General features: G+C 42.6%; 1 protein-coding gene across 1 annotated transcript; it reads right to left on the bottom strand.

The window, feature by feature from the left end:
• Positions 1-2,317: 2,317 nt before the first annotated feature.
• nmur3 (neuromedin U receptor 3) lies at positions 2,318-9,707 on the bottom strand. Its single transcript, XM_030092062.1, has 2 exons — positions 8,822-9,707; positions 2,318-2,853 (listed from the first exon to the last, which is right to left on the bottom strand). The coding sequence occupies exons 1-2, from the start codon at positions 9,666-9,668 to the stop codon at positions 2,426-2,428; spliced, it is 1,275 nt and encodes a 424-aa protein (XP_029947922.1). The 5' UTR covers positions 9,669-9,707; the 3' UTR covers positions 2,318-2,425.
• Positions 9,708-10,404: the final 697 nt, after the last annotated feature.

Genomic DNA, 10,404 nt, shown 5'->3' with positions numbered 1-10,404 from the left:
CCAACTGCTTATAATAAGTATATCCACTGTGCCGATCAATTACAGTTTGCTGTGAGGACATGGCACCTCTGAAGCCCATAATGTGTTATGTTTGGTCCTTTTTTGAGCTCTTTTGTATGTGCCACATTCAGAGTTTTGATTAAACTGCACCAGAGATTGTTTTGTCAGCACTTGGATTGTTCGCCTACTAACAGGGAACGTGAGCTGGGGCTAGACAAGTTAGTTTTACCCGACTGGTGGTGTACGTATTGTTGCAGTAGTATTCCTGCTCTGCTCCACCTGTTTTGATGCATAGCGGACCACTCCAACGCGGCAGTCATACCGGGGTTCATTTTTAATCGCCACAGACGTGACCAGTGTGATGCAAATTAGTTTTACCTTTGCACTCAAGAGGCGATGAAGGACAGGGAGGCTTGTAGTTGCTGTGACTCTTTGCTGTTTCATCCCTGAAAATAGACGCCCTGTTTATCCTGACCTCTCACGCTTGTGATCGTGTCATATTCCTCTCGCTGCTGGTCGAAAATTCCAGAGAACGGGAAAACTTTTCATAATGCAAAGGCCGACATATTGCCTTCTGTCGCAGATACCCTGCCGAAAGGACTTTTAGAAATAGTACAGATGCTGAGTATGTTGTTCAGTTTCCAAGCATCCAATATAGCTGGAGAAATTGAATGCAAAGCTCCCGACTATGTCGGCTTCATCCAGCTATAGATAGAATATTGAAATTGGCATTATGTGCAGCACTGCGGTGCTGTCACAGCAGAGCAGGCAGCTTGGAGATTGAATGAATGGTTTGAAGAAAAAAAAAAAAATCACTTGACTCATGCAGTGTGTTGAGCCAAACCAGAGCGCAACTGCACCCATACATTGATTAAAACATGCATTCACCCCGAGTTATTGTGGAGGTGTGTTATTTTGGGTCTGATGTCAAATGAGGTTTTTCCAGGCTTAAGCAGAGAAGAAATTTCAGTACATTTATCAAAGTAACAAAACTACAAACAACAGCCATTAACATACTTTAAACATGTAATTGCTCAGTAGGGACAGCTTAACATTTATTCATGCCATGTCTGGATCAAACACAATAGCCGTAATCACTTTACATCTTTGCAATCACAGGGAACAAGAGCTTACTCATTACTCAAATCATGTACATGATGACTGGCCGCGCAACGGGAGACGAAACAAGATAAAATCTCTGAGTACAGCGGTACATTCATTGTTTACAAGATTCATCAAGCACAGGGGGGAAAAAGCAAAATCAAACGGGTTTCTTATTCAAGGCCGAACAACACGGTGATTTTCAAATGAGAGCGAAAATAATTGAGTACACCATGTTAGCTTTCAATTCGATTGTTCGTCTCTCCCACTGGATTCCCCCCCGCTAAGGCATCGACGACAGCAGCTCCACCATAAGACAGCATTTGGAAAATACAGGCACAAATTGAACAACATTTATCCATAGCAAGAGCCAAATACACAAGTCAAGCTTTATGTACAAGCTTTTTATGTACACTCAGTGAGCTTAATACAACAGTTGGGCATTTAAGCTTATTCGCTTCCTCGCCAGTAGTGGAGAAAACTGCTTTATCCCTCGCTTTGTTTGGTAAACATGATGCAGGAGCCAGGAGGTAGTTATTGTAGCTCGGCAATCTTAGACTGCAATGACAGGTGATTAATAGCCTTTTTCTTTAAACATCACCCATTATGATAATTTCTACATTCCAGTGGAAAAGCTATATTTTTTTGGAGAGGAGAAAGCCACTCAGGTGACAAATAACGGTGAGCAAACCAACAATTATACATCGGTTACTTTAGCTTGACAACAAACCAATGAAATGCTTTGGAGGCTGCATAAAACAGCAGTTACACTCAGTTTATGGTCATTTTTATTGTTACAAAACATACAAACGTGCGTCTTTACCATCACCCTTGCTTCTGTTTCTATTTACGGCGATAGTTTGTTTCAATTAGTTAAAATAATACATCTGCAGGTCTGACTGTTCAAAGGTCCATATCGACGTCCATACCGCCGCAATTCTCCTTTTTAAGAGAAATTAAAGCGTCACCAGCTAAAAAGAGAGTGTTTACACTTTATTTTGTGGATTGAAACCCATCGTGCTGTGTTTTTGTTAATCATTACGTATTTTCAAACAATTGGCTTTTGGGGATTCGGGAATAATTCTTTTTTCTTCTTTTTTTACTTTTTAAACCACTAAGTCATGCAAGAACTCCTTGTACCTTTTGCAGTAATAATATGATGTTCTGATATGTCCTGAACCAGGCTCGCGGTTTCCAGTCTCAACGCTACGCAAACAGCCGCCTGGCAGTTGCTTCACATTTATTACACAGAAATGAAGATGATTCTCAAAACCTCCGCCGGAGAGCAAATAAACTTTTGATCTCAATTACCAACTCATGAAAATCAAATCTCGGAGCAGAGCGACGACTCCTTGCAAGCGCATGAGTGCACGGCGGTGTCCAAACTCACAGCCACGTTGGGGGAGAACAGCGGGATGAAAACGTTGGAGTCCTTGACCTCGGCCTGAGCTCTGGAACTGGAGATGGAGGGCTCCAGTAAAATCTTGGGGAAAGGCGGAGAGTCTCTGATGGAGCTGTTGTCCTCCGGCTGGGAGCACATGAGCTCCCGAAAGCACTCCCTGAACCGCGTGGAGAGCAGGCTGTAGATGATGGGGTTGACCGCCGAGCTGAGGTAGAAGAAGACGCCCGACAGGATGTGGACGTACTGGTAAACGTTGTGCATCAGGTCGGTCCACTGGCTGATGGAGCTCCACAGAAGCCGCTCGATGTGAAACGGCGCCCAGCAGACTCCGAACACGGCTACCACGATAGCTGGAAGAGGGAAAGTACATTAAAAAAAAAAACCCATCATTTCGAGTTTATTTCACTTAGCACTGTTTCAATAAAGCATTGACAGAAAACCACAGGCTTGAGCTGTGAATATGCAAACTGGTGTTAACCAGCTAAACCCTTCAGAACGGCTATCTGATGCAAATAAAGGCTTTGCTTCAGTTTTTATGTTTTTGAAAAGCTGGTCATTTTCATTCAGATGATGTCATTGAAAGCTATTTTGAGATGCTTCACTGACTGATTTTTTTTTCAACAATTATGACTTACAAAAGACAGCAGAAATGAAAAGATTTCTATTTGAAAGAAAATGTCTGAAGTCATGCTTTCTTTGCAAATTAAGGGCCTCAGAATTTCTTTGAATTAAATATTTTTCTTATTCAATTAATGTAAATGTTGCTTAATCAAGTTGCTACATCCTATACACCTTTGAGTACTATCCTATTATATGGTATTAGTAATAATAATAATAATGGATTTTATTTGTAACGCACATTACATTTGTAGGCAAATCTCAATGTGCACAATCAGGAAGACAATAAAAACAATGATAAAGACAATAAAAAAGCAGTAGGACAGTATAAACAGTAAATACAGTAAAAGCAAACAGCAGTAAAATCAATCAGGGAAGGCGATACGAAATAAAAAGGTTTTCAGTCCTCTTTTGAAAAAATCCACCGTCTGTGGAGGTCTGAGGTGGTCTGGGAGGGCATTCCACAGATAGGGAGCAGCAGCCTCAAAGACCCTGTGGCCCATGGTCCTGAGCCGAGTCCTGGGCAGGCGCAGACGGTGCAGCTGGCCTGACCGGGTTCTGGCTGAGGAGTTCAGTGAGATAGGTGGGGGCTGCACCGTGCAGACAGTGGTGGCTGTGAAGAAGGATTTTGAATTGAATGTGGAGGTGAACAGGAAGCCAGTGCAGAGTGCGAAGGATGGGGTTGGTGTGTTCATGTTTACACACCCTCATCAGGACCCTGGCAGCGCTGTTCTGAACATACTGAAGCCTTTGGCGGCTCTTGCCAGGGATCCTGATGAGAAGTGCGCTACAGTAGCCCAGCCTGGAGGAGACAAAGGCATGGATGAGCTTCTCTGCAAAGGGATGGGAGAGAGATGACCGGAGTTTGGCAATGTAACGGAGGTGAAAGGAGGAGGTTTTGCAGATGTGAGATATATGATGATCAAAGCTGAGATGGGCGTCAAACCTGACACCCAAATTATTAACAGAGGGAGAAAGGGGAAAGTTGTGGCCGAGAAAGGAGACAGAGAAAATGGCAGAGGAATGGAACTGGTGAGGAGTGCCAATATGAATGTCCTCTGTTTAGGAGCTGTTCAGCTGTGACAGAAGATTCGGGGGTGGAGAAGGCGGTGGAGGAGGGGGTGACCTTGATGCAGAGTTGAGTGTCATCAGCATAGCAGTGGAATTGTATTCCATGCCTGCTGATGACACGGCCGAAGGGCAAGAGGGTTGGACCGAGGACAGAGCCCTGGGGGACCCCACAGGTGACAGTATGGGGGTGGGATTTAGTGTCCCCCAGGGCTACCTAAAAGAGCAGAATTTAAGTACCCCCCCCCCCCCCACACACACACACACACACACACACACACACAAACTTCCGGTCTAATTAGAGTTTTTACAAGGAACTCAACCTTTAAAAAAAACATTCAAACTGATCAGTGGTGTTTGGTGAAGTTGCAAATACAATTACCCTGCCATTATCCTGTAATTACAACCCTGACACAGCAAATGCCACACTTTAGGTCTCATTGATTATGGACTAAATAGGATTAGTGGTGGTGTGTAATGAAGCATTTTGTATTTTATTCTTGTGTGTAAGTAGATTTTTCAGCTTTTCATGCTTGTGTATTAGATCTTTTACTTTTATAACCTGCGTTGAAGCTGAATATCTCTATATCCCAGTGTTTACCTTAATTCAATTAATTTGGTTTATGCTGTTTGTTTTTCATGACAACAGACATCAACTCAGCAGTTGATGGTAACAAGTATCCTCACTGAAGCTAAATTTGATCAAATCAAGACTAATCAGTTGGTAAGACTGCTTTGTCTGAAAGAAATATTTCATTTTTCAAAACATGGTATAACAAAAACAAAATATGAACATGTAAGGCATGTAACCTCACTCGATCGTCAGGGGGAAAAAACCTACTACAAACATACTAGCATAGAAAACCTAACTAATGGAATAACAGCTTGTAAATTATCCCCCTGCTGCATTTCCATTATTGCCCAAGAATAAAACTGATGACATGAGAAAATCTGATTCTCATTCAAAGTTAATGGTAAATCTTTAAGTGTGGGCAGCAGTGGATGTTGGGTATTGTCTGATGATGGATCACACTTACAGTCCTTCAATAACGGCTGATGCATAATGCTCTCTGGGAGCTCTCAGTGCAGCAGGTGGAGGAGACATGTGCCTTTTATCATCGGTGGACATATGGCATCAAGCTTGCTTTGTTGGGATTTTGATGGCACTGCACACTGCCAAGATTTGTGACAGGCAGAGATACATAACACACGGTGTGCCTCTTTTCCCAACTACAGAGTTTGTGACATTTGCCTTAACAAAATGTTATGTTCTGTATCATTTCTTTTCAAGTGCATTATTAATAATGTTGATTATTCACCATGAATGAGTCAAAGATTCAGGCCCTTAAATACCACTTATTTTGAGTTTTTTCAAAACACGTAGATGCTGTCCACCAAAAATAAAGATGCGTATTTTACAATGGATGAGCTCAAACTAGGTAAAGTTAAGAAACTTTGGCATCTTTGCTGCTATATATCAGAAACTTCTGCGAGTTTCAACAAAGTTTGGCTACAAGGCATGATTTTAAATCACAGTCAAACTGATACATTACTGTTTCCGCTGTTTTCCAAAGTTCTGGTGGGTCTGAGTAGAGAAGTCAGGATGCTACACACACACACACACACACACACACACACACACACACACACACACACACACACACACACACACACACACACACACGCTCACACACACACACACACACACACACACACACACACACACACACACACGCTCAGTCTCGTATTTCTATCCTCGTGGGGACCGTCCATTGACTCCCATTCATGTCTAGCCCCTAACCCTGACCCTTACCCTAACCCTAACCCACACCACAACAAAGCGTAACCCTAAAGAAATGTTTTTGCACTTTTACTTTTTTCAGTAACAACAACATGGTCAAGAAAACACTGTTTCTCCTACTTAGGACCGGAAAAAGGTCCCCACAAGGCACGTCGTTCCACGTTTTGCTATCCTTGTGGGGACATTTGGCCCCAACAAGGATAGAAATACGAGAACACACACACACACACACACACACACACACACACACACACACACACACACACACACACACACACACACACACACACACACACACACAGGTAGGTTCCCTCTTGCAGAAGCCACACAGCAGAAGTGAAGCCTTCAGATAGGATCCAGGAGTTCTCTTACTGAGCATTTCAAGAATATGAATGGGCTGATTTAGCTGTGACCTGGTGACCTTTTCCCATATTTAGCTGGGCTCAGCTTCAGTGCCCCTTGACCTGAAACAAGATTAAACTACAAAGAAGACATCTATTTCAAATTACTAATAACTTTTGCGCATTTTTTTTCCAGTTTAATGTATCAAAGAATGAACACTAATTGACCTCACCCTACTCTTCCCCTTCCTGTGGTTGATGGTATTTCTGCTGCGCATTAACGCGAGCTGATTTTTCTCTGTCTCACACAGATGCAAACATAAAATTCATCTCTGGGACTCATATAGTGACACAGAAAACAGATACAAGGGGAGAAGCTTCTGTGAGCATCAGAGAGAAACAGAAAAAAATCTATGTGATGTTCAGGATCTGATCAATATCTGTCATGTAGGACTCACAGTCATTATAGTTTCATATATTTCTTAAAATATTTTCACAAAAGTAATCTCATTGAATCCTTTTGTATTTTCAGAAATATTTCATCTGATGCGGCTCAGCTTTTTGTTTTCTTTTTACTTTCAGGTCACTAATTCAGTCTCGTTGTGTCTCTTTGTAATTTATGGAAAATGATTGTTACTTTTGAGATGTTATTGACTTTTTTCAGTTTGAACTCATGCTTGTCATGATTTTGTTTCTTGAAAAGTTGTTTTGCCTGTAAGATTATTGTATTTCTGTCAATGTTGACTGGATATCGAAAATCAATCACACACACAAACACTGAAAGAGAGAGGCTACATCCAATCAAGCGATCTTCCTGATAGAATATGTAGAATGTTTAAAATGAACACACATCAGATGTAAAGTCTCGTCCACACATGCCAAATAAAATTAATCAATATCATATATGCATAGTCTGTGGCAAAAAATTAACATGCTTCATTACATCAAGAGCTTTTGATGGTATACTGATGTGCCTTTATTGTCAGGGGGGATGTGTGCTGCCGTGTGTCAATTAGTTAATCATCCGACCATCCCAAAAGTGCCTCAGTGGATTCCACCTTTAATGGTGGTCCCACATGAACGCATCAGCAGGGACCTCATGGGGCCATCTCACCAGAGTGCATGTGGCGATCGATCTCTGTTAGTGTTGGTGGACTATATGCACGTCAGTACACAGAGGCAGCGCCGCTGTGCACCAGAGCACCAAAGAGTGTGGAGCAGGCATTGTGTCAGGTCCTCTCCGGAGGCGGGATCCTGAAAAAGACCCTCACAGACCAGGGCTCCTCATGTCTCGCACACTAATAGAGTATGGATTACAGGACAAGTCAAGAATATTCAGACCAAATATTCAAACATGCATGTGGGAGTGTGTGGGAGACGTGACTGAGAGTGTGTTGGGTTGTCTGTCTCTCTGGGCCTGTCCTCTGACGGACTGGCGCTCTCTCCTCAGGGTGGCCTGTCCGACCAATTGTCAGCTGGGAAAGGCTCCACCTCCCCGTGACCCTCAGCTGGCTAAAGGGCCAGAGCAAAAGGACAGATGGACAATAAAGGAAAGCCTGTAGTTGCCTTAATATGAAGTGGGAAAATAACTCAATTATGTTTTTTAAAGGAATAATAATTGGTTGTGGGTGGGGTAGTGGGGGCTGTCGGTGCCTCGGGGATGTGAGTTATTTTAACTCTTCAATATTGGAGAGTATCAGCCTTGGGAGAATAGAATTAGTTTTTCTTCTCAGTATAAAACACTTGATAAACCTAACTTCAGACCTTCAGGTGGTTTATTTATTTGACTCAAATATTTGTGACGAGAAATATTTGCAGATGGAGTAAATCATAATGCGTGATATGAATTTGATATACATCAGTGCTCAGGAAAATGAATTCCTGTCATCCAGTAAAATGTTTTTAAGGGGTTTTTGTAGACTTGCTGACAGTTTTATCTCTGTGCAATTATGATAAAGCAGCATTTCATTTTATAAATGGTTTAGTGAAGTAGTACTTCTTTAGATATGCTTTTTCCACGAACATCCTCTACTCTGAAGAGAGGGCCAACAAAGGTTCAAATACCGAAAAATTTCATCAAAATGTTCCACACTTGTCATGAGAATAAACACTGTTAACATCCATCACTTGGAGTGACTGTGGCTCAAGGAGGAGGTGAAGTTGTACAATCACTTCATCACACCATGACAGTCTTGAATGAAACTACTGATTCAAGGGCTCATGCACTGGATTATGTTGACTGAATTCTCTCTGAACTGAACAAACAAGAAATATTAGAGATTAGGTGTTACTCAAAAGAAGACCTCCAGGGTACAAAACATCCGTGCAGACAGTTGATAACCCCGTGTCTTTATTGACAGTGCTTTTCTCACACGTTTTCACGAACATGCCTTGGCACTGACAGCGCAGATTAGAGGAAATGTGCTTCCAACTCACAACATCCTGCCAGAGATACTGATACTTTCTAAGAAGAGAAGGAAAAGGACTCACAAAGCATCTTGATGACCTGCCGTCTTCGCCCATTTTCCAAGCTGATCTTCCTTCTGGTGTTGCCGGAGCAGTTTTTTCCCAGGTTCTCGCTGGAGTGACGCTTCTCTCGGCCCAGATGAATGCCCATCACCAGGTACAGCATGCTAATGATCGCCATGGGTACAAAGTAGAAGCAGACCGTTGTGATTTGCATGACCATGTTGTAGATCCACAGGGGCTTGAGCACCGTGCATATGGCTGACTCCTCCATCCGCTGCGGTAGGTAGTAGATGCCGTGCAGCGAGGTGTTGGGGATGGCACAGATCATCGACACCACCCACACGACGGTGATGACCCGCTTGGCGTGGTGGTTTGTCGACAGGTATCGGGTTTTGAGCGGGTGAACGACAGCTATGTACCTCTCCACGCTCAGTGCTGTGACGTTGAGGATGGAGGCAAAGCAGACGGTCTCGAAGAGGAAGGTCTTGAAGTAGCACCCCCCTTCTCCAAAGGGGAAGGGATAGTTCTGCCACAGGTCATAGATCTCCAAGGGCATCCCAAACAAAAGCACCAGGAGGTCAGATACGGCCAGACTCAGGAGGTAAAAGTTAGTGGGGTTGCGCATCTTCTTGTGTTTCGCTATCACGGCGCATGTGAGCAGATTTCCTGACAATCCGATGAGGAAGATGACGAGGTAAACAGTGGTCACTGGGAGGAAAAAGGGAGATTGTTTGGGACCCAGGATTTCAAAAAGATTGACCTCAGAGAATTCTTCACTGGTGTAATTCCCAGAGTCATTCAGTGGCACAGTGGTGTTGTGAAACAGTTTTGATATATTTAATGGGGAGCTCTGCAGAGAGCGCTCCATCGTGGAGAGGAAAGCCGGAGGAGCAAATTCAGACGTCAACACATCCTCCAGGGGCTCGCTGGAAAAGAAGAACAAGAATTATGAGACAACACACAGAGTCCTGTTGTGATCAGTCAAGTCTTTTCTAAAAACTCTGATATAAAGCTCACTGGGGGTCATTAAGCAGGACTACTTCTTTCAAACACAACCTTTTAGTTGACTCAGTGTGAACCCTAATCGCGTCTTACCTTGAAGATTTAGCTTTTATTATTTATAAGCACGCTAGAGATGGATTTGTTGAACTAGTCCAGCATTACAACTGCAACTCATGATTAATGGAATTGTTTGATCAAAGGTTATATTATTTTCCAGCTCCTGATTGTTCTGGTAATGTTTAATTGTACTTCATTTCAAAAAGGATTATATTAGTAAATATATTATTGATGTAATGATGTTCAGATCTTCAGGTGTTCCCATTAAACCACTCCATAGAGAATAGCAGCAAATCCCTACTTTTGAAAATCTGATCAGGATGGCCACAACAGGTGGTAAATATCTTTTTGTCTTTCAGCACAGTCTTCAATTCAATAATTGTTTCAAATTTACACTTCAGTAACATATCTTGAAGTATCATACAGCGGCAACAGGTGTTTCAGACAAATGCCAACCTGCAGGCAACATCGGAGCCAAGTGTTCTCAATACATAAACATAATAACCTGATAATGTCAGGAACACCTGCTGCATAAATGTTTTTCT

This window comes from Salarias fasciatus, chromosome 5 (assembly GCF_902148845.1).
Source record: "Salarias fasciatus chromosome 5, fSalaFa1.1, whole genome shotgun sequence".
In the NCBI taxonomy this organism is placed as follows: Eukaryota; Metazoa; Chordata; class Actinopteri; order Blenniiformes; family Blenniidae; genus Salarias; species Salarias fasciatus.
This window is presented reverse-complemented; position numbering and strand designations above follow the sequence as displayed.

Coding starts and splice junctions, on each gene's coding strand:
- nmur3 (XM_030092062.1), bottom strand. CDS start 9,668: ATGGAGCGCTCTCTGCAGAGCTCCCCATTAAATATATCAAAACTGTTT. Junction 2,854..8,821: donor GCAGGTCATCAAGATGCTTT/GTGAGTCCTTTT, acceptor TCCCTCTTCCAG/CTATCGTGGTAGCCGTGTTC.